Below are 25,032 nucleotides of genomic sequence, written 5' to 3'. Positions count from 1 at the left end.
CAGCTGCAGTCATTCTTGGCTTCTCAGAGCTTTCAACCTCTACAGTTTGAAGATTATTATTATCTATGGCTTCTGCTTGTAGCTATTTCAAGTAATAATATCAAAGTGGTTCTCATCATTACAAAACCCTCTCCTCCGTTCTCACCATTGTCCCTAGCAGAACCTGAAGGACAAATCTATTTTCAGTGCTATCTATTCAATTCATACTACCTTGTTTATATGAATTTGCATAGGATCACTTGGCTATTGTTTTCTCAAGTACTTAAAATGACATTAGAACTTCTAGTTAAAACATAAAAAAAAAATTACATCTTTTTTAACGGAATACTGGAAAAACAGGGTAGTAATAATTTGACTACATCACCCTGACAACAGTGCTTTTATTTTCATATGTGTGTCATGGTAACATAACATTACATGAGACTTTAGCAAAGCATTGCATTAACCGTTCTACAAGCAGCAAAAATACAGGCAAAGCAACAGGGCTACCAATGACCTTCTGATAGCAGCTACTTTTATTGAAGAAAAACGACTTCCATACCTCAACCTCCAAAATTACACCTGAGCACGACAAATCCTGAGTCAGTGCTTAGAGTTAAATATGTATGGACATTGCTATATTGTTCTTGGCTTTGTTTCAGACAAAGATAAGCTACTCTCTCCTTTGCAGACTGACTTTGTCTATAGCCTGTCTCCCACCACTGATCTCCAATAAGTGACAAGGAGTCACGCGGAATATTCTTTGTTTCACCTAGGGTTTTCACAAGTGGAGATGATGAGGCAAAATCACTGCTATCAAGGATATACGAGACTGCAGAGCCAGGTAGCACTGGCTGCTGAGGAAGATGGTTTGCAATCTGGGGGTCCATGACCTGCAGCAGCACAGGCTCTTCCAGGCTCAAGACATGGGGTTTGGCAGGGTCAGTAGGAACAGGGAGGCACCAGGAAAACACCAGGGATGAGGCTGGGAAGCTCGCCAGTTTGAGATGCATGTTGTCCATGACTCACTTTGCTGTACCACAAATATGGCAAAACATGTGAGTCCTCTCAGCCATGCTGAATTACTGCCTGGTCCTCAAATTAAAAGCAAGAAGCACTTTCTAACATTTCTGTGATTCTTCATTTTTTACATACTTTACCACTGTAGTCCAATCTTTTGTCATCTTGGTGCTTGACATCTATGAGGCATGACGCCTGGGACAGGCAATAACTGCCACAAGATGGGCGCAACACACTGGCAGTTCCCTCCAGTGAAAAGACGCAGCCCCATATCTTTATAGGCTCTTCTCTGAACTCTTTCTCCTAATCTGCGGGTCCCTGGGGTAATAGGATTAGGTTAGGTGAAAGATTGTTTATTTGCCAAAACTACTATAAACTATGGCTAACAACAGCTGAGGTGATGCTCTCCACTTCAGGGAGCAGGAAGGGTTCACAAAAGAGTTGTGCTTAAGAAGACCCCAGACAGCATCCTAGACTGACATTTAGGGCCTACCAAGTTTAATAAGGTCCTCTCCTGAAGGAGCAACCTTCTCTACTGTGACCTTGTCATGGGAGTGGAAGAGAAGTGACGGGGGGGGGGGGAGGGGGGGAGGTAAAAATGCAGGCATGTTCTTGGGGCAAGTAAACATGAGAAAGAGGAAGAAAGAAACAAACTAAGGAAAAATGAACATAGAGAAGATGAATGTGTTTGGCTCTGTCTGTAGTCACCTCATTTGTGATATTTAGATGCCATAGCTATAAACTATACAACAGAGAAGCAGCTTCTAGAAGTCTGCAGAGGAACAGGGCTAAGGGATGTACTGAGGCACAAAGGAGATCCTGCAAAACCAAATCAGAGATGAAACAGGGCTCAAATGTTCAAAGAGGTCCAGTGCAGAAACAAAAATAAGTCAAAATCTCTCACTGGAACATACGAATTAGGGACTAGGACAGTGGAAGGTCTGTAAGGAAAACCTAGGGTAAATTATAACTTGAAGAAAAAGAGATTAAATTATCCTAACATTTAAATTAATAAAAGGAAACTCAATGATAGCTATTTTTTAACGGTAGTCAACATGCATCTACTGCATTCAGAGCTGTTTGCGGACAAGTAGCTGATAAGCAGATAAACTTGTAGTTAGTAATAATAAATTATAATAATCTGGAAATAAGGTCTTTCTTTTTTTCCCTGTAACAAGCAACAGTACCAATATTTTATCTGAACATTGAATTTATAGATATTACATTTTATATACAAAGCAACAGGTATAAAACCCAAAAAAATAAACCCCAAACTCAGAACACACTGTGTAACAGCAACAGTGTTAGGTAAGTAAGAGGCAAAAGAAAAGTCATTGTTCCATTTAAAAGAATGCTGTGATAAATACTCAAGTTTGTACACTTCCACTGATTAATTATAATTTCTCATGTGGCATTTTAGTACACTCCAATTTCTACACTTAAAGATAAATAAATGTATAGAGATGTACACTTTGAAGTATCTTTTTCTTTTACCATACTTTCAATCCATCACATTGCTAGGTTTCATTTTCATATCAGAATGATATTTATTACCACTTATCCTAAGGATGCCGAAAGATACCTATTTTCCTACAGCAGGCTACTCACTAGGAATTCAGAGGCTGCTTTTTTCTTACTTACAGTAATGGCCAAACCACTGCTCTGTTTAGTTCTGGTGACCAGGCTTTAAAATAAAAGATGCTGAATTTGGAAACCATGCAACAATGATTATTTGTAATCTGGAAATCATGCCCTGCAATGAAACACTAAATGGATGCCAGCGTCTTTCAAGAAGGTTAGAGGCACCTTAATCTTGTCTCTCCAGAGAACTACAAGAGGCCGTTACCAATGTTAACAAGGTCTTTTATCTACCAGTGCAAGGATTTAACAAAATCAGGTGGCTGTAATCTGAAGGCAGTAATATTCAGACTGGAAGTATGAGCATATTTTACCACTACTGACAACTATTACTGGAACAGATAAGAAATGAACAAATAACTTTAACCATATTGAACATTCCTTTCTATTTCTTGGTGTAGTCCCATAAAGGCAGGCCATCCATGACACCACTATTTTAAAGTCAGTAACAAAAGGTCAGACAGCCACCAAAGTGTCTGATCCCAAATGTGATAGTATGAATCTTGCCCTTTAAAAAAAGACATAAATTGAGTTCCTGAAGCCCAGTTGCTACTAGATATCAGTAGCTACAACCTTATCAGTTATGACTAAGTTAATACTGGTGCAAAATGACATATAAAATCACTCTTGATTTGTTCTGACACATTTACTAGCTCTAACTGAGCAGGAAGCACAAGATACTTAAAAAATTCAAAAGTTTAAGGCTGTAATAATGATTTAGGTTAACTGCAGTTTGATACATTTATTTATGAAAAGTTGAACTAAAACTGAAGCAGAAAAATATATTTAATAACAGTTATGTTTGGTCAATACTTCTCTTCATCTTTCACCTAGTTTTGGAATTAGGCATTGCTGGGTGCATAAGAGTGCCCAAGACATTGACATTTAAATGATCTCTCTAAAAGGTCAGATAATACTTGCTCAAATGAGACAATAGCTATGCCTTTGAAAAATCAGATGTCGACTAACACTACACTGCCCATGAGCATGCCATTTGATGCGCATACCCACAAGAGAGTGCACAGGACTTCACTGCCATGCTGTGCAAATTGTGCATTACCTTTAATTTTTCTGTTTATCACAGAGGCCTGTCCTTATATCTCCATGTACAAGGGATTTCATTGGCTAATAGCTACTCTGGTGCATACTGCAGTTAAGCAACTGTAAAAAAAATATAAATCAACTAACATTCATTGTAAATACTCTGCAATCCCTCCTTTGCCGTTTTTACCTGAATGGCAAATTTTACTTCTGCAGTTAAACACTGGGACACAAAACCTGAAAGGCTCTTCCAGGTAATCACTTCCAAAACCCTCAGACTGGTTGGCTGTTTCCAAGCTAAATTTATCTTTATTGCACTTATGTAAGTGCCAGCTTTGTCCTTTTCTTCCTCTCCTGAGTTTGCTTCATGCAGTACTTCTGAAGAGATATCTCCTCTCAGCATCCGTTTTATTACACTAAGCAAGCCAAGTTGTCTTGGCCCTCAGTAAGAAATGTCCTCTTTTCCCCCAACTGTCCTGTAGCTGTTCCCTGAACACAGTCCAAGAAAGATGTGGTTGCTCCGTACTATGGGGACCAAAACTGTACAAAGTATTCCAGAAAAGATGCAACTACTGCCTCATTGGTTCTATGCCTAGTACACCCAGAAACTTTCTTCTCCCGTCTTTGCTAACCAGTGAGATGCCATTTAACAGCAAATGTTTTTGTTATTAATCTCTACATGAGTGACCCCTTTGCTCTTTTTGGGCTGTTGCATTTCACTGCAAATCAATTCTCTGGTGCTCAAGGTCACCCAGTTCTCCTCTCTGATACTCTGATTTTCCCATTCATGAGCAATGCACTTCAGCTCTGTGTGTGCTGCAAAAGCCATTAAAATGCTACTCTGACAGGTTGTGCTCTGGTCCCTAAAAAACCCAAAAAATAAAACCAATCTTAAGATCAACCCTTTAGAAACTCCCATTAGAGAGCTCTCCCTGGCTGGATACTCCCTTTTGCATTACAGCACACTGTCTCCCCTTTGACTGCCTCATGGCTCTTTTATTAATTGCCATCTCCTCCAGTGTAAGTGATTGTTTCCTGTGTGGCACTGGGTGAGATGCTCCTCTGAAGTCCAATTAGATTTGCTATACAGCATTTCCTTCCTCTCCAGACTATCCTCCAGTCTGGCATGAGCTCCTTTGATAAAGAGACGTGGAGTTTTTTTCTAGTTTCCTGTATCTTTATCCACCTTCTCTGCTAACAAGTGCCCCGTAACCTTTCCAGGGCAGACTAATGAGTGTGCAGTTGCCCTGGCCACTCTCCTGCCATTGGTGTAATACCTGTCACTGCATTTGCCATTTCCATGTGAGCCCTGGCTCACCTTATCTCACTCCAGCGATGCAAGCCAGGTGCTTTAAGCTCAGACTGTGGCTGCTCCCTGCTCCCTTTATATTACTATTGTATAGAAAGGGAGACTTGCTTTCAGCAGTGACTCTTTGTGCCTTATGGTCTGCACTGCCCATCTCCTGGCAGTGACAGTGGAGGGTGCTGAAGGCAATCAGGCTCTTTCTCACCTTGGTTCAGTGTCTAAGCACACCTGGGCCACAGTGCTGGCCCATTTTGCAGAGCTTGCTCGTCCCCCTGTGATGCCCCATGCCAGCTCTGCCAGGGCAGTGGGGAGCGGACATCAAGAGGGGTCCTGGTCAGTGTGATGCTGCACATGAAAATGGTGTCGAGGAGCTGCTAGGTGGAAAAGAGCTTGGGAGGAGTGACCCCAGGAGCCAAAAACTTGCTCCCAGGTCTGAGTCTAGTGCCCTTGCGAGGACTTTGGTGAACTTCTGCCATGCTGACTGACAGGTTTTTGGAAGCAGCTTCCCTGGTAATAGGCGAATCTGCCCTGAGCAAAACCGAAAAAGCTAACACTTCACTTGCCCGGCAGTGTCCAGGTGGGCAAAAAAGTCTTTCAGAGTTTTAACAGAAGGCAGTGACAGCTGGTTATTTCAGGTCCTCCTTCTTGGTGTGACTCATACCAAACGGGAATGTACTGAGAGGCCCCAGTATTAGGGGTAGAAGGAAAAATATTAATGAAAGAAAACCTCCTAGGAGCTAGCTATTAATTTTCTGTCTTCTTTCCATTTGGGTTTCTACTTATTTTTTATAGATTTAAGCAGGGTCTATAATCAGTGGAAAATAATCATTAACAAATACAGCCTAATTTCATTTAATACTCCAAGTTTTCCATTGTTCTACTAGGAGGATCTGCTAAGTGCTCTGACATGCACACTCACATTTTCAGATGTGATTTGGGAGAAACATGGGAGGAATAATAATAATAATAATAATAATAATAATAATAATAATGAAAAACTCTAATGGAGCTAAGCAAATTTAATTCCACAGCTGAGGACACAATGTAAAAATGTACTGGTAAGGGACATTAGCTGTCCTAGCAGCAATCCCAGCCTATTGATTTTTTGTGAAGGATCCATTTGTTTTTGAGATCTCTCCCAGAGGATGATGTTTAATTCTGCAGTAAGCATGCAGCAGGAGCATGTGTTATGTTTCACAGATAATGCAAAGCAAAACAATTTGTTCACCCTCCTGCTTTGACTGGAAGGCATTGCGTTTTCTAGGACAACAAGAAAGGACTGCTATACAAACTTTCTAAGATGATAACAATAATCATAAAAGTAGCAAGAATACATAATCTCTGAAGAATACAAGAACCATTTTCTCTGAGCTTTTCCAGGTTTTTGATGGGATAAAAAGCAGTTGATTTATTGCAAGCAGCATGGGATACTGCTTATTGGGAATTTCTTTTAACTTATTTTCATCAAACAGCCTAGAGTAAGGAAAAGAAAACTATTTGGACTGGACTTCCAGCCCCAGATCTATTCCGAAAAAATGCCATTGCTGTTGAAGCTAAATACAAGTACCTTCGGAACAGTCACGCTTCTCATTTCTCTTATGCATTATTCTTACAAATATCAGTTATAAGTAACACTGTGAATGAAGACTAGGTAAAAAGTGAACACCTTACATTTGCCACATTTTTGTAAACAATCTGACTAAACCATGTTAACGTTTTTGGGATCAGCTTACCAAAAGCCAGCCTGGGAAATCCTTCTAAACACCAAACTGAGACCATGATCTCAGGACCAGGAAGGTGTGTACTGGGTCCGAATTAGTGTGTGACACTTTTTATTTAAATTCTGACTAAATACAAGCATAACCAAATAGACTAAGGATGGCTGTAGAATTATAATAGGCTAAATATTTTTCAAGCAATGAAAATCAAGAGGAACAGTTTATTCCAGTTTTATACTAATGACCTGGAAAATGTCACAGAAGTTGAAGCTGGGAAAAAAAATAAAGTTGGAAATAAAAGAAAGTTATAAACACCATTTAATACAAAGAAATACGCTGAGACTACCAGAGGTCAGAAGCAGAGGCAGGAAAGAAAAATAAGCTTTCATTTAGAAGAATGTAAATGGAGAAAAAGGTACAAGCCATAAACTCTATTTGATGGCACACATGGACTCAGAAAGGAACTCGTGCCAAGAGCCTTGGCTGAGCAAAGAAGAAAAACATGAAACTAATTTGCAATGTGACATGGTGGCACGGCATGCAGGGTGACCTACGCCTGCACACACAGAGATCTCCCCCAGGGTGCGGGGATATGCTCTCCCCATACCAACGGGATACCACACCACCACAAATCACCAAGAGGATACCAGACCACCACAAGGCCCCACCTCCAAGGGGACCATGGGCAGAGGTGGGGCCTCTCCTCACTGGTGGGGGTATGTGAACATCTGCATGTCTTCACCCTCTTCCCATGGGTGCAGGACAGGGTCATGCTTAGCAGAGAGCGAGGTCTGTGGGTGCAAGTGGCTACTCTGGAAGCCAAAGATGGGTATTCTCCAGACAACAGGCACAGCCAGTTAGTTTTAACCTACTTGGGTGTGATGCCAGTATCAATAAAAATTGCAGTAGGTAGCTTCATACCCCATCTATGAAGACACCAAGGTGGCACCAAACCCATGCCATCCTGGCCTCACAGTGCTGGTCTGAGCAGGCCACGTTTTTAGGCTGTCCACCTCCATCAGAAACGCAGGCTTATGGGGAGAAAACATGGGGAGAGCACTCTTGCACCCTCCGGCAGAAAGACTTTGCTCTGTGGTTCAAAAACTCTAAGTCTTTCCTGAACACCAGACAGCATTTTTAACCTACCAAACCTACAGTCTGTTGAGTTTTTACTGCTGGTTTTAATACAGCCCTCTTAACCACCCTGTCCATCTTTGTTCAGGATGACAAACCCTCCTGGACAGCCACTGCACCACCATAAGACCGGCAGCCGTGCAAGCCTCCAGATTTCAGCTGCTGGCATTACAAGCTTTTAATCTATTTCTTAACGCACCTGGAAAACGTACCTGAACCAGCACTGAGCTAGCAACACCAGCACACAAAGTTGCTGCTAAGGTGGGAAAGCAGAGTGTTTACTTTCACATATTTCTGATGGAGATAAATTACATATATAGGAGCAGAGTGTCCTATTTTCTGCTGCCTTATATTATCTGCCCTGATTGCTCTTTTATTTTTCTCCCTCCAGAGCTTTATAATACCAATTTTTCTGTATAAACTCATGCATATGCAGAAAAGGGGTGGAAGGCCTGAATAAGAATATGACCGATACATCCAGGCTCTTTGCTAACCATGAGCATAAGATAAGCACATAAGACCTTGTGTTCATCATGCCTGCCTAGAGGACAGGCAACTCAGAGCTAATACGGACATGTAGTACAATGCACATTTTGAAATAAGGATCTCATTTCCAGTTGGGTGCAAAAGTTTCACATAATCTGTAAAAACAGCAATTACTTTCTGTTTGGTTTAGGTACCCATACATACACAGCATTCCCAATTTCTGTTCACTTCTAGAGAAAGCAAAGTTTTCAGCAGCCTATTTCCATCACTAGCAGCCTCTTCAGCATGCAACACAAACCATACGGAGCAGTCAGACTATCTGTCCTCATAGTGTCCAGGTTCTTCCAAGCATTTTTTTGTTTCAAGTTTATTGGCCAAACCTTGGTGTGAGATAAATTTTTGTGGCCCAAAGGTGGTTGTTTTACCCTGCCTTACAGCAGTTGAAAAATCAGCTTCATTCTTTCTAGGCCTTTTTCCCAAGTTTAAGGGTTTTTTGTTCTTTTTATTTTTTCTCAAAGATAAGATTCTCTTTTAAAATTACCCATAAGTCTGCAAACATTGAACCCCAGGTCTCACAGATGCCGCTGACTCTGTCACTCATGGGGCTGTCAAGCAGTGACGAGAAAATGAAAGAAAAGACTGACCTCCATGTAAGAACTTTGGGCCTACATCTATATTAGTAAATAAAATGAGGTAGAGATTGATCAAACATGGTATGGCTCATGTCCTAGGACATAACTATTACCCTGCAGAACAGAGTGGTCACAACAAACTGCATATTGGAAACAGCCCAAGCCCTGTGCTGGCCCCAAACTAGCCGTGGTAAAAATGTGAGAGTGCAAACAACCTTGTGCCTATGCTTTGGCTCACATCCAGCCTGTTTTCATAGTCTTTGCTGACAATCTGGGATACACAGACTTCTTTATTAGAGGGTGTGATCCTGCAAGAACTTGCATTTACGCTTCATTATATGACTGATGGTTGGACAACAATGGTGCCTAGAATCAAGAACACGCAATAAGACAACACGGTGCCTGATTCCTACAGTCTGAGAGAGGCTTTCATTACAGAGTATTTTTTACCACACATCACCTAAGAAATACATCAGGACACAAATATTAATTAAAAGGAAGTATTTTTATAGCTTCCAAGATCAGAAGTATTATTAAAAAAAAAGGCTTCTGCAGCTTAAGAAAAGAGGACCTGGAAAATAAGTTTTGTCTGCTACAAAACATCAATTTGTACAATTAAAATATTTCCCCAAACAAAAACTATTAAAATGAAAAAAACCCTGTTGTCAAGGGTCACAGAAAAATTGGATGTTATTTGATTCTGCTGAAAATGATCTCACAACAAGATACACAAATTCCATAGATCTAAAAATTATTCTTAGCTTCCAGTGCTGCAGATGAGTTGCAAAATCTGACCCTGTGTAGTTACAGGCTCAGACCTTCTCTAATTAAGCACTGACTGGTAATCAAACTGACAATCAAGGAAAACAGAACTGCATTTTTCTTGGTATTACAAGAGATAGGAAATGTGGTAGGTCTTTTTTTTGGCATGGCATGTATGTTCAAAATCAGTTCAGCATGGAGAGAAATGTGTGGGTTGAAAAATAGAGAGGGGGTTGTAGGCAAAGGATTGTGGTAACAACCCAGGCACTGGGTTTGAGGAGGTGTTCAGTTCAGTAGCACAAAGCTCAGCACCAGGCAGGGGCTTATTTTATGTAACAGTGTCATTTAGCCAAAAATTTTCTAGTAAGATTTATCCTGTCAAGTCTAAAGTGACAAGAACCTTGCAACTAATAAAAGATGTGTGTGTGAATATGCATGTATAAGGGAAACAGAAACACTCTGTGACATACCTGTCATCTGTGTTATTATGAAAACATGCATGGACTTTATCAAGTGCTCGGAGCAAAACAGAAGGTTGTGAATTTAATAAAGATGTATGCATAGAAAATACAGATCAGATTTATACAGCGCCGTGACTGTCTTTGGAAATGTGGTATATAGCATGAAGGTCATTGAAGCTAGAAGCAATGTGCTGAGCAAAGAACAGTGCCAGCCTGCAAGCACACTAGCTTCTCCAGCATGGAGGAAAGACCTTCTCTGATGACCTGTGCCTGGAACTGCAGAGTCAGAATAAGACTAAGAATTGTTAAAAGGAAGTGTCGAGATCCCAAGGGCTCCAGCTATGATGCAGCCCGAGGAGGAAGGGAGGGATGAGAATAGCTACCAGCCTTCTCCCACCCACCAAACCAATTGCAAGTGGCACGGCGTGGTCTGAAGCTGATTTTTGCTGTTTCATCTTCCTGGTTTGCAATCTGGGATTGCTGTTCTCCATTTTGTAATCATACAATTTCTTAAAACTAGAGAGGACCTCAGGTAAGTCTGGCAGGCACAGAAAAAGCACGCATCCAAATAAAAGAGCGTAGCAGACAAACCCCTTTGTTCATCAGTCTCAGCCTGGCCACGCAGCCCACCCCGCTGGCACAGTGTCCCAGACTGCAAGCAGGAACAACAGAGTGTGCCTCTGTAGCATCTTTTAGAAGTCAGTCTCGTGGCATTTTACAAAGCCTTGTTGTGCCTGTCTTCGAGGTGGGAAGATCTGAGGCTGTGGGAAGGCGTCAGGGCAGGCAGCAGCAGAGCCTGTCCCAGAGCCGTGGCTGCGAGGCCAGCACCCTCCCCGAGGGCACCATGCTGCATCCAAACCTACAGGTAACACAACAGCAGGCATGGCCGTCTTCACCGAGGACGTGGAAAAATCACAAATACTATCACAACCCAGCAAGGGGAAAGTTCATCCTGGAAAAACACAACCTAATGTGTTCCTAAATTACATGCTGAGCGGAAGGAGGAACCTAGAAAACTTGGGACCTCAAAGATGGATGGAGCAGATAGAGGAAAACACATTAAAAGACACATTCCCAGTGTTAGGGCAACCAAGATGGCCACTGCCATATAGACCTGCCTAAGCAGGGTACCGTGGCAGGTGACCCTCCACCCATACACAGCCCCGGTGACACTTGAACCACCAGATTCAGCTCGCTTCACTAACACCGAGACGTTGTAAAAAGCTGGGAAAATATGGGGAAGTTTTGAAAAGAACATTAAAAAAACTCTGTGGGGATTGGATAGCCTGAATTTTGGGGAAAAATTAAAAGCTAAATACAGACATCATTGCTTGCTTATTAAGCAAAGAAGTGTGAGAGCACTCTGCAAAGACCTGAAGGAGATAGACACCCACGACAAAGAGAACAGAATTCTTTATCATAAATTAGGAAGGAATACAATTGCAGGCAATGGTATGGCATTAAAAAAAGGAAAATTAAGACTGATTATCAAAGAAAAAATGTCTTTCTGACAGAGATTTATTAGTCTATGGTTTAATCTCCCGTGAGGTATGCTCCTATGCTTGTTATGTTTAAGAATCATACTACACAAATAACCCATACATTTACAATACAGAAAATTCTTGTCCTTAGAGAAAAATGGGCTGAATGACCTCGCATCTTTAGTTTATCAGATTCTATGTTTGGCTGCATTACACATTACTGAACAAGAAAAAGTTTACAACCCCCCCTAAATTTAGACTTGGAAATCTTAGAAGAATCAGTATCATTTGATTCAGGGCTGTAAGTATTTTCCAGCAGTTACAGCTGTTGCAACAAACAAGGCAAAGATTTATTCTGTAAGCAATTAAGCATGCATTATACACAATGCATTGTTTTCCCTGGCTTGTCAAAAACGACAAACACATTGAAGAGTGCTAAGGTTGAAACAGCTTAGCACTGTTGCAACCCAAACTTGGGCTAGATGAGTACAAGAGCAGGATTGTGCTGCCAGGCTTTGTAAGATAACGCTGACACATGGTCGAACAAATAGTATTACCAGAATACAAAATGTGAAGTTGAGCCTAGGAGCCCACCTCTCCACAAGACTGTGAAGACATGCAATTCTTGTTTTGATTTAAAAGACAACTTGCAATGAACACCTGCTGGGATGGGTTTTCACAAGTTCCTCAGTGCAGGCTGGAGGTCTAGCATGTTTCAGTTCACCAGTAACTTCCTCTGGAAGTCTGTCAGAAGAAAATCCTGAAAGCAGACTGACTTCCTACTCTTCTCCAACACAGTTGGCACACATTAAAGTTAAGCTGCACCTTCAGCTTTCATAGAAAACCTAGAGAAGAGGCTGCTCAACAGGAACAGGGTCTAGGAAGAACAGGCCATTTCCTCTTCCCTTGTGGCCACGGTGCTAGGAGGAACCAGCCTTGCCACACAGAAGCACCAGGAGTTAATTAACATCTCTTTGCAGCATTGTAATACAACCTTAGTGCCTAATTAACCTTTTTACAGAATCAAACATGGCATCTCTGTTCTCCCTACAAATTTGTCATCTATAACTAGATTTCTATAAAACACTCTCCAAAGTTACCAAACCAAAATAAAAGTTCTTCATATATTATCATCATTCCACATGCTAACATTCCTCAGCTGTTGGTAAAGTGGAATTAAAGGATAGAATATGGATTTACAGAGACAGCATTAGGTCCTCAAGTCAACAGTCTAAAACAGTCGCACTGTTCAACCAAACAGCTTATGTGATGGAGAGGTTAATGAGTGCTGTTAAAAAAGTTTGACAGTGTAAACTCACCTCATGTTCGTACACACTGATGTGTGGTTTAGGGTAAACTTAGGTGAGAATGGTTGGATTTAACCTTCCTCTTTAGTGTAGACCCAGAAAGGTCCACACATCTACCAGCAGCACTGATGGGGTGTTTGTGGCATGTCCAGTTTGCTACTGTATTTCCCATCTCTCCTTCTGGTCCCCTCCTAATGGTCAACTCTAAGCAGAGAAATTAGCTACAAGGTCCTTCCGTGTTTTCTAACAGGAGCTGTATTGAGACTGCTATTGGCTTGTCCCTGTTGCAGTGTCGAAATACTATGTCCAAGCTATTGATATTTTCTGTTTGGTTACACAGACAGGGGAAACAAAGTCAGGGAACAGGATGGCCTTTACCATCTCCTAGGTTATGCTCATTATGGCACAGGAAATGTACCCTTTCATTTCATGCACAATTTTCAGCGCTGGATCCAGCCTAACTTTCTGCTACCTTTACATGCTTAATGTAATTAAGAAAATTGCTTGATGGATACCCTGAAAAAGCTGTCCAACATATGTGGTAAGTAGCATTACTGATTTTAAGACTGGCAAGCTCTAAAAAGAGCCTGAAATCATAAATCCTTTTTAAAACTAATTGATTTGCCCAGAGTAGTTTTAGTACAAAAATATCTTGAATATTCTCCATCCATTTTTTAATCACCAGTCATTCACAAGACTTCCAAACTGTTAGGAATCATTGATTTATTTCTCTAATTATCAATGGTTACTTGAGCTTTTTCCAACAAGGTTGGGGATGGGTTTCATTTCCTACTTGTCCAATAGCACAATTTTGCCACTGACCAGTAATTAATGAACTCTGGATCACTGGAAGTCTACTTGGAGTGTACTACTCTGTATTTTTATTTAACAGAGATTGCCTGACCCTAACTGACATTTGAAGAACAGGGAAAAGATTAGCTTTCATATAGAATCTTTTTATGTACCCAGCTATGTTAGGACTAGGAACTGATTATGAACTGGGAAGCAGCATGGGCATGCAAGCTGATGGGACAGACAATTCACCATGAATCTTCACACATCCCCTCACGCAGCCAAGCACAGTGGCAAGATCATGGCCAGTTGCCTTGAGACTGCGGTTCACTTCATTCATTTAATTAAAAAAACCAAAGTCACTGTTCTGCCAGTATTACACACTTCCCAACACTGCAACATTCCTGCGGCCCTTATCTACTATTCTTACACATTATGTAGTTCTTTGATCTCACCACTAATATGGTTGCATGCTTCTTGGAATTTGCATCTTCCAATTTTCTTCTGCTGTATTTTGCAAGAAATAATGTTGATGCTGAATAAGGCTGTTGAGCTTCTAAAAGAATAAACTATGGGATTTTTTGCCTAACATGGGTAACCCTCTTGTACTGAACATGATGGTCTTTTTCTGTTTTTGTTTTTGTATCTCTAACTTACCTTGGAAAAGTAGGAATTTTCTCTTTGGGTCACTGACTTCCTCAGGAATTCTTAAAACAGGTACGCATTGCCAGCAGGAAATTCAGTCCCTCAAAATCTAAAGCAGTCCTAAACGAACAATGCCTCTAAGTCTTGTTAGAGTCAACTATTTGGGACAGGATACTGGATTTGAAAGTAACACACTTGTGTTTGTATAATGCTTCGAAGATATAAAGTGCTACATTTTCTTGTCCTTGGCCACCGCCACGAGTTTGGTGAATTCTCAAACAGTGCACTATTTGATTAAAGATGTAGCATTTTCAACAGGAATTGGACTTCAACAGAATTGCTGTTATGTTAAGACAGATTGATGACAACGTCCTGCAAAGGAGTCACACTTTAACTGAGCTGTCAACAAATCAGGAACAGAGGAGAGCAAACGGCCAGTTCTCCACCATGCTGTTCAAACAACAAAACTGCCGAGCACACATGCTTGCAGCTGGGAAAACACAGACACTAAGGTCTATTTTCCTTTCCGATTAAAACAATCGTTGTATCAGTTGAAGTCTGACAGCTTCCAGGAGCTTCTGTGTGCTTACTGGGTCCTGCTGCTTCTGGTTTTGGTATCTTCCTTGCCAGAAGGTCTGTATTTCCCTGGCTATAACTCAATTCCTCACCCGTGTTCCCGGCTGACTCTTTTCACCTTTGATACATACCCAAACCCAGCCCTACTGCTCCTCAAGTTCACAGTCAGAGGTTTTGCCAAAAGAGGATGATGTATTAATATAGCCCTACTTTTGCCCTGCTTTCTGCCTGATCCACACCTGTCTTCCCTCCTCTCCTAGACCCAGTCTTTCCTACTTTAGGTCCACTGTTTAAAATCTCCAATTCATTTGCCTCCTTTCCTTCCTAACCATGCTGCCACAACTCCTCTGGTTTACGCAAATCCCTCCTTCCTTTCATTCCCTTGTTAAAAATGTTTCCTTAATTGCCATTCACCCTTCTTCAGTCCAAATGAAACTACTGTAATGAACAAGTGACACATGGACATCTTCCTGGTAAAGATGGAAGGCTGCTTCTTCCTCATCTTTCATCATGTATCTGCTAAGTTTGATATTGTCAGTCACACCCTCTCTGTCCTTTGGCTTTTTTATTTTTCCTTTCAGCTTTCAAGAATCTTTGCTCGTTTGGGTCTTCTTCTGCCTCTCTGACCACGTTGCCTTTTGGCATTTCTGCTGCCTTCTCTCTCTTTGTGGACTTGCCTCTTTCACTGTGTGTGCTTGCCTTGCCTTACCCACAATACCTTTATTTCTGAACTTGGACTATACATAACTCTCCTCCCTTGCCTTTGCTGCTGCCGCTGTTTCATTGCCATTCCTGCATGATCCTGTATCAGTCCTTCCCTCTAGTACTTGTAGCATCCTCTGATGCCAAGCTGCTGGTGATTTCTCTTCTCCCTGAAACCTACCTTTGTTCATCACTCTCTTATCAGTATCACCTCTGACTTACAAATGGCTTTAGAAATTCGGACACAAGTCAGGGAGACTCCTAATGAAATTTATAATTCAGGGAGTCACATAGTAGAAGGATTGGGACCAATCCTTGTGTCTGGGACAATAGGAGTAAACATGGAAGGGGCATCAGACCTTCAGAAGAGACCTGCCAAGCAAAGTACTACATTAGACCACAACCTAGGGAAAACTGGGAGAAGATGCAGTCTGGGACAACTGACTGTCAAGTGTTGGGCCACGTCAGGTCATAGCTTTGACCACAGCCCCCAGGCTCCCTCTGACTCAAACACTGCATTCAGCTGCTGGGTCACAGGCCTGAAAACCTGCAAGGTTTTCCACCAGAGGAGATGGGGTGGGCAAGACTTAGAAGGTAGGCACTGAAGGCATTTTGGAAGGTGTGATAGGAGGTTGGAGGGAGAAATAGCTCTTGGTTAGATGCAAATGTTGGAATGAGTCTTTTAATTAGGAACTTTGGCTGCCCCTGGAGCAGCCAATGCTGCCTGTGAAACTGCTCATCCACATGTGCCTTCTCAACCCAGGTATGTCAGCTTTCTTATTGCTGAGCTATCTGATCCCCAGTTTTGCTTCTTTTGTATCCTTCACTATCGTTTGTTCTGCTCTGAGTGCTGGGAGAACTGGAAGGTTCCTGCCTACTATGCTGCTTGGCTTGTCTACCACGCCACGTTCATTTCATCAAACCCTGCTAAAGGATGGATTAGGTCTGTGTGATGAATTAAGCAGCAGATCGAGGCTTGCTGGACTCTCAGGAATCTTCATTAAATGGAAAGCATTGCTCCTCCCCATATTAAAATTACTCTGAGATGCTCCATGTCTCCAGATGCACTGAGGCACAATCTCTCTTTTTAACATGCTGTCATTTTATGTTGCTTTTTAAAACATTATAACACCTTCCAAAGTAAAAAAAAAAAATTATGCATAGATAATCTCTTATCTCCTCTGCTTATGTAAAGTTAGGAAAGGAATGTTAAAGATTTTGAGCAAGTTTTATCTAATTAGAAAGGACTTAATTACTTCTCTTCTGAAAGATGAGCCTCTGGCTGATAATTTTATGAGGATGGTATGCCTTGAGCAAAAACACGGAAAATAGTTTTCTGCCAGAACTTAAGAAAATAGCAGTTTCATCATATAGATTGTTACGAGTTTTGTACATGGGTAGTATTTATAAAAAATCTTTGCTGTCTAGCATAGACAGGCAATCAAAACTGAAATCAGAGAAAGTAGCAGAAGAACAAGCGATAAAGCTTCCACGTGTAAGCTCTTGCTTTTTCATTGTGAGATCTCTTTCATGTTCAACCACTTTATTAACCAAGACATTCCCCATCACCCCATTTCTCTCCTTCTGTACCCCCAGCAATTTACTGGGATTCCTTCTGTGGATTATCCACAAGCAGGGAAGGTATTCATGCACCATTATCACGCCTGTGGCCACATGAGATATATTATACAGGTTTTCAGGCAAAATATTTTGTCTTGGAGACTGAAATGAAATGTCTATTCTGTGAAAGAAGTGACAAGCTAAAACAGAAGCACAGCAGCAAAGACTCATGCAGCCCCTGGGCTGGATTCAGCTCTGTGGCCAGTGATAAAGCATTAATCATCCTTTATGGTCTTTATGGATCTGTATTCACGCTGGTGGTTGAATCTTTTTGCAATCATGTTAACTCTTACAAAGAAGTTTATTTATTGACTTATTTTAAAAAACTGCAGCCTGGTGCTGCATTACTTGTGCAAACAAGTCTGCTAAGATACAGGGAGCCAGTCGCTTAATTCAGAGTGATTGTGAGCACAAGTATCAGGACCAGGTTCTTATCCTGCCCGTTTTCATTTTCTGATCATGCTTTGAATTTCTGGTGTTTTCATGTGAGCTTAACAGACAAGCATCAAAGAGTTTAAGTCTAGTATTTGAACTATCTTTGACTGGTCAACATTTTTTTTGCATGGACAAGTAATTAAATTTTATTAGACTGCCTGTGGTGTCTTTCCCCACAAAATACACATTTTGACACATAAGTTTATCCTGGGACAAATGCACTTATGTTCTCCTGTTTAGCACCACATGTCCACCATTGTTGGTTTACAATTCCCAAAGAATTAAAGATTGCTCTTGATGCCATGTGAAGTTTCATATTAAATCATATCAAAAAGAAAAGAAAGGTAAAACACATATATATGTATCTATGTAAAAAGATGTATATGTAAATATATATTTTTTAACCTTCCAACTTTGTATATATGCATGTTTGTACATATATATGTACATATGTTCCAAGCTTTCTTGAAGCCCTTGTTTCCAATAATGATTTTAGTCAAAGTTCCAAAATATGGATTTCTTTAGGATTAATGAAACAATTGGTAAGGCAATAAAAATTTACTGTTATAACCATATAACAAATATGCACCTTTTGTAATAAACTTAAAATAGTGGTTTTAATTAGCAAATGGAATCCAACATTTTCTAGTAGTGTCATTAAAATGAAATTAGATGCAGGGTTGGGAATTTTAATTCAAAACATTCACCTTTATTGTTGGAACACGTTCCTGAATGAGTTCCTAGATAGTTTTAGTAAATGTCCATGCTAATGTACTTGTAAAACATGGGGTCCAAACTTGTTAACATTCCCTTCTCGAATTAGGACATCGGAAAAAAATCACTTCAGAAGGAAAAAGGGGATTGTATAAAATTACTTCAATCAAGCAAAGATTATTTCCATGTGTAACAGTGTAACTTAATTTACATTCCTACATCTCAAAATAATTGATGCAGTATTTTTAGTAATTATTGAAGACTTACTTGCTACATGCAAGATCCCTCCGTTGAGGTAACTGCACTGCAAGCAGCGGTGGAATTAAATTTTACTTTTGTGGCAATATGGAATATTCATATCACCTACTTTAAGGTGTGCAACCCAAGGACCTCTCTCCTGACAGTGCCTACCTCCGCTCTAGCAACTGTGTAAGTACCCTAACATGATGTATCTTCCTCTGTGTCACAAATTTCTACAGTGTTTGTTGTGAAACACTATGTCCTTCGAGTAAGAAATTACATAATGCATGAGAAAAAAAAGACTGGAATACCTCAGTGCCTTCTATACTGCAAATTAGAGTTTCTAAGGCAACTCAATCAAGAAAAGTAAAAAGAAATAAAAATGTTTGAGAAATAAGCATTTTAAGTCATAATGGCAGGGAGGTATTTCAAACAAATTTGCAGCTAAGTGAGGCTCATGCCTAATAGCTGTCCAGGGCTTGCTCCAGACCATTTTTGCTCTAGGTCTGTGAAGCTTGAAGGAAAAGACAATTTTTAAAGAGGTTCAAGGGAGACATTTCTCTGTGTGGATACTCAGGCTAAGCCAACAAACTGCACAGCTACAACTGGGGGCTTTGAGTGTGAAGTGTCCCTAGACACCAGCCACCAGGCTGCACATACTTGCCTACTTCTGCACTGTCACAGACAGCACAGAGTAGGAGTGACTTTTTCCAGCCACGTTAGGACACTTTTGACTCTTATTCAACTTGGGATAAGCAGTGGGGCACACTCAAGTCACTAATAAGCTCCTGGAGTCAGCTCCACCCTGGAGCTCCCATCCCTAGGGAGTCCTATGGCTTCATGGGGAAAGAGGGGATCAGGGACAGGCAACAGGCAGCAACATGTTGGATCTGCCCCTTCTCTCCAAAACCACCCTCACTGCTCCCCCTCCAGTCTTCCTAGTCCCTCAGACCCACAGAGGGGACGGCAGAGGCAGAGATGCCAAGAGGCAGAGGATGTGGGCAGAGAAGGAGGAAGAGGAAGAAGGTGAAGGGAGCCAGCCTTGAAAAGCAAAGTTTAGCAAATGCTGTGTTCAGATGCTCAGACTTTATTTCACAGATCTCTCCCCTTGCTCATTGTCCTTTATCTTATATTGGGACAGTTAATTACTCCCACACATCTGTATGGCTTTCAACCTTGTCCTGTTAAAGATCATCCTTGTATTTTTTTCAGTCTAATTTTCCAGAGTCACCTTGAATTCTAATCCCACCATCCTGAGTGACTGAGCCCGTCCATCTTACATGAGCTGCTTACTTTGCATGCCTTGTTTTACAAGGACAAACATGATTTTCATGGATACAAGTCAAATTTATGTCTTCTCTAGAAAAATAATCCCTTTTTTTTTTTTCTCTAAATGGTACCGAAATGTAAAGTTAATGCAAAAACACAAGTACATGAAGATAATGAAGTAGGTTTCTGCTAAGCTCTGCGGTGCCTCATTTGTGCCTCATGCAGAGTGCTGAACTAAGTAAAAACTTCATCTGCATCAAATGAAGTGAACTTAACTGACTTCCTTGAAGATTCATAAATGAGAAGGCCAGAGAACAAGGCTGTGAGGCTGTTTGGCTGCATGCGTAACAGGGAGAAATTCACCCAGCCATTCTGGCACCACGCTCAGGAGGTGCAGCTGATCAATAAACTCAAGGGAACTCTCCAAATCGCTTGCTTCAATTTTCTCTGAAAAATGATCAGTCAGAGTCTGGTATACAAATAAACAACAGCCATGCAGATCCAAACTCCAAATGTAAGGAAAAAAAAAAAAGGGAGTTCAAGATTCGCACATATCTTGGGCAACATTTTCCAAGAAAGCTCCCACAAGTAGCCTTGTCTTGGAGAAGGTTACAAGGGAAAGAAAAAAAGCAATGTAAAGGTCTTTCATTTCATCTGATACAAAATACCATATGTTTTTACATGCTTCATTAATGCTCCTTGGTTTGCCGCGTAGAAACGCACAATGAGTTCAACCTTCAGGGGTCAGCAGTGCTCAGCATATCTATGAACTGAGCTGTAAGCGACTGTGGGGACTATCGAATAAGGGCTGACTCTGCTGAATATTAATCCTGCAGTTTTAGGTTGGATGGTTTGGAATCTGAAAACCGGCTAAGTACATATCACCCTCCATCTCACGGTGATGTGCGAATGTCACGAGGTTCCCTTCTGAGAAAAAAATGAGTATTTCATTCAGAGGGTGCACTTGGAGAGTATTCTTCTGAATAGATTTGCTAGGCTGTAAAATTCTCTGTTTACTCATAGTTTTGAAATTAGATAAATACAGTAGCCTTTTTTGAGCTTTCCAGTGCAGAGAGTCCTGTGTTTTGAGTGATAACATTCATTTCTGGAAAACCTAATACTATCAGACTAGCTGGACGTGGTCTGGAATAAAGCTTGCTAAATGCAGCAGAGTTTTTGTGGCTGCACTGAAATATGAGTAGTGTAAAGAGAGGCTGCTTCACTGTCTCATTTTTATGCCCAGTGGTCTTTCATAGACTGTTCTGCCTAAATTTTAGTTTTAGTAGATTACTTTCAAATTAGAGTAAATTAGAGCTCAGGATTTACTCATAGTGCAATGCCTTACTCCACTAGAAGCCTGACAATTTAAATGCAAGGGAGCACGATCTTTATAACTTTAGAGTTGTCTTGACAATGTGCTGTTTATGGACTCTTTTTAGCATACATAGGCATACATGCATGCAAAGCTGAGAGGCTGAAGTGAAATGACTCAAACAGTGGATTTCTCCTGTTACAGCATTAACATTATTGTTATTCCAGGCTTTCTTATTCTTGTTAAATAACAGTGGACTGAATAAGAAGGGAATAAGAAGTGTGATGGATATGAAAATATAATGATGACAGTATAATAAATTAATGCTTACCATTTCCTGAGTGTTTGCAAAATCTGCCTCTTTCGAGCTACATTGCACCAAAAGCATTATAATATTAATCAGGACAATACAAAGGAATACATATTTGTATCAAAATCTACTTAGAGTAATGAGCATTCCTGCTCCCTAAAGACAAAACCAAAATAAAAAAAGAGGAGGTTTTCATCTCACTGAAACAGTACATGATACACTGCTAATGCCATTGCATATGCAAAAAGGCACATTTATACGTGGTTAAAAATACAGCCTGAGCCTTAGCACATTGTCTTGCATGTAGAATTTTACTGCAAGTAAAATAAACTACTCCGCATCTAACTCAGAATCACAGCCATAACCCCTCAAGGTATTTTTATTTGACCTCAAATGAACATAAAAAAGGAGTTCATAGAGAAGCCATTTCTTTGCTATTTCTGCAGCATCTGTCAAGGCACTGGCAGTGCAGCCTCAGTGCAGAAAGTGTTAGTGCTTCTGAAACATGTTATTAGTGTAAATCTTGGCCTGGACTTGACTTTATTTTATATTTAATGACAGGATGTCAAAAATACTTTGATCTGTATTAATGTAGTTGCTGGGATTAAAATACTTTCAGTCAATTAGTGTTTTGATCCAATGCAGTTAGCTACACCATCCAGTCTTCAAGTACTGATGCTCTTTTACACTACAATCTGTCTCTCACCCATGACACAGCTAGGTGACTTACCACAAGGGAGTAACAAATCTTGAATCCAGGTTTAGCCACAAAGTAGTCATCGGATTTGAAGGTTATCTTTATCTGATTTGTTCTTGATGTTATTCTTGGAGGTGCTTCCTTGTGTCCACACCACCGTCCTCGTATAACCGTGCTGGTCTCTGATACATCTTCCACTTCCACAAAGTCATACCTGGGAACCAGTTTGAAGGATTAGTTTTTGCCAAGTCTGGTTACAGAAGATGGTTGCAAATAGACATGAGCACAGCTGGAGACAAAAAGACAACTGTACCCCGTTCTCCACTGCAAAACATCAGATTAAATATTACAAATGGTGGACATGCTCGTGTAGCACAAAATACACTAAGCTGCAGTGTGCTTCATGCTCAAATGGCTGATTTTTGGGCTCCTGGAACATGTCAGACAGTATTTTCTACCACGTTAAAATGAGGCACTTGCATGTGCTTAGTACACAGTAAACATACGCATTGCATTTCATGTGGTAGATAAATAATTTAGAGACCTGATAAAATATTATTTAAGGCAGGTTGCCCAAGCTGAACAGCTGCAAGCCCTTGTGCACTTTTTGGTGGTTCCCCAACTCCCTGCAGCAGCAGCCATCAGCTCCCGCCTGCTGCGTCTGTCGGAGGGCTGGAGCGGGGCTGCTGCCATGCCAGGAGCAAAGGGAGATGCTGGAGGGACACAGGGCAGTGCATGCTGACGCAAGGTGCTTTTTAGGACCTGCTTTGTAGGAGGCATGGTGCTCCTGCTAGATGGTTTAGAAAGACTCGTTTCAAGCTTTCAAGCAGAAAAGGGCAAGCTGGCACTCTGCGTGCTGCGGCGGGGACTCCTCTGCTCTTCGCCTGAGTGCTGTCACCAGGGGAAAAGCAACAGCACGTCTTGCCCTGTGCAAGGTCACGCCTTGGCCAGGCACCTGTGCCACAGCCCAAAGAGGGCTCTGCCAGGAGCAGGAGACACTAAACCCCAGGGACAAGAGGACACAGTGACAGCACTCACTGCCGCAGCCTGCGTATTTGCTGGCTTGGGTCATTTATTGAGTTCATTTCTTGAGCTGGAGTATAAGGAAAGCAGAGAATGAAGTCCTGATCTCACTACATCTATGAGAAAAACAGTCCTTCAATATCTGTGGAGGCAGAATTAGGCCCCACAAATTGCGGCCGGCGAGGGAGAGGTGATGACAAGAGGGGCAGGTTGAGTGCAGGCAACGAGAGATGGGGAGAGCTGCCGTCCCCACAGTATAGTTAAGCCCTAAAATTTTGGAGGTCTTTAGCAGGAAAGGCTGTTATTACCAAAGCATGTGCTCCCTCCAAAGAGGGAGTTTAAGACTGCTAACTGATTCTTACTAGAAATGTGCTGTTCCCCACCCCCAGGTCTGCAGGCCAGGCACCCGCCTCCCTACCCAGTTGTGGGATCTAAATAGCTCTGTAAATAACAGACCTGCTGTTCTTTTTCTGCTGAGAGCCCACGTGAAAAAAACCCAAGTACTATGTGGCTTGAGAATATCAGCACTGCTGCTTTTATATTCACCAACCCCAAATTGCACAGAACAGAAAATAACAGATTTGCCATAACCAAATCACTTAAATCTGCCCGAACTCTGCTGAAACAAACATTTTTCATAACACTACAAAGCTTAGTTCCAGACAAGGTAAACTTGTCTCAGGCTCTCTCCACCATTCTCTGCTCCCACTCCCTCATGGTGATGGATGTGGTACCCGGGCAGAGCTCCCCACTGCCTGCCCGAGCACCCACCCCTGCCCCCCAGGCTGCACGACCGCCAGTGACCGCTTATCGTAACATGAGGGGTTGCAGAGTTTTCAGCATAAGATAACTTTGTAGGCTTTGGTGAAAATTGCCCTGACTGGTCTCCACGTTTTGAGGCCAGGAGGCAGAATAACTGCTAGCAAAAATGGGGCAAATCCATGGGATTTCTGCTTTCAACAGCAGAGGCTTTGCTGCAACAATCATGGAAGTAGGTGCAATCTCGGTTGGTTTTGTGCATCTAAAGAGCTGGGTAATTTAATTGCTTTTCAGAATCATCTCTTCTCAAGTGCCTGTGGAAATGCTAACGGCACTTCTAGAAAATTCTGTAAATCCTTGAATATTTCCCCTCCCTCAGAAACAGCTCTGCTAAAGTATACCTTTTCATTCCTCAGCCTGAATGAATTTCAATCAGTTCAGTTTTAATAGTATGCAAATGACAATAATTAGCATTAATGAAAAATTGAAAGAAAACACTAGGAAGTTTCTGGGAAAAAAGCATAAGGTCAAAAGCAAGTACATAAGGAAGGTAAGGTGCAGAGGTCCTGAATTACTCGTCTAATATGCACAGCATTCAAGCACACACTCAGCTTTCAGCATTTGTTTCAATTAAAACATGCCTAGCTGTCTCTCTAAAGCAGCACTGCAGGGATCGTCAGGGACTAAAGTAGCAGAAAGGACCTAGTTTTGAAAAACATATTGAGCATTAGCAAAAAATCTAACTATACACAGTACTTAACAGGCTTAAAGCCATCACGAGCTGTCTGCCCGAGAAATTCCTCACTCTGGAAGTAATACTACACAAATAAAGGTCTTCCAGGAACACCAGGGAAAGCTTTATTGCAGAAAAGAATGTGGTATTTCTCCAGCTTCTATAGAATGATGGAAGGTCTTTGCTTCTCTCTGCATCCTAAACTAGCTGCTCTGGAAAAAGCAGGCAGACTGTCTTCCA

The 25,032-nt window shown here is 41.3% G+C and overlaps 1 protein-coding gene across 3 annotated transcripts in view; it reads right to left on the bottom strand.

Moving 5' to 3' along the window:
• The window catches only part of PDGFD (platelet derived growth factor D), a 144,386-nt gene that overhangs the window by 33,302 nt on the left and 86,052 nt on the right, over positions 1-25,032 (bottom strand). For all 3 annotated transcript variants that reach the window (XM_072850634.1, XM_072850633.1, XM_072850632.1), the window contains exon 3: positions 22,311-22,491. In XM_072850634.1, coding sequence (XP_072706735.1) covers positions 22,311-22,491 — 181 coding nt within the window. The remainder of the gene's footprint in view (positions 1-22,310; positions 22,492-25,032) is intronic.

The sequence above is a fragment of the Ciconia boyciana genome, chromosome 1 (genome assembly GCF_034638445.1).
Source record: "Ciconia boyciana chromosome 1, ASM3463844v1, whole genome shotgun sequence".
Lineage (NCBI taxonomy): Eukaryota > Metazoa > Chordata > Aves > Ciconiiformes > Ciconiidae > Ciconia > Ciconia boyciana.
This window is presented reverse-complemented; position numbering and strand designations above follow the sequence as displayed.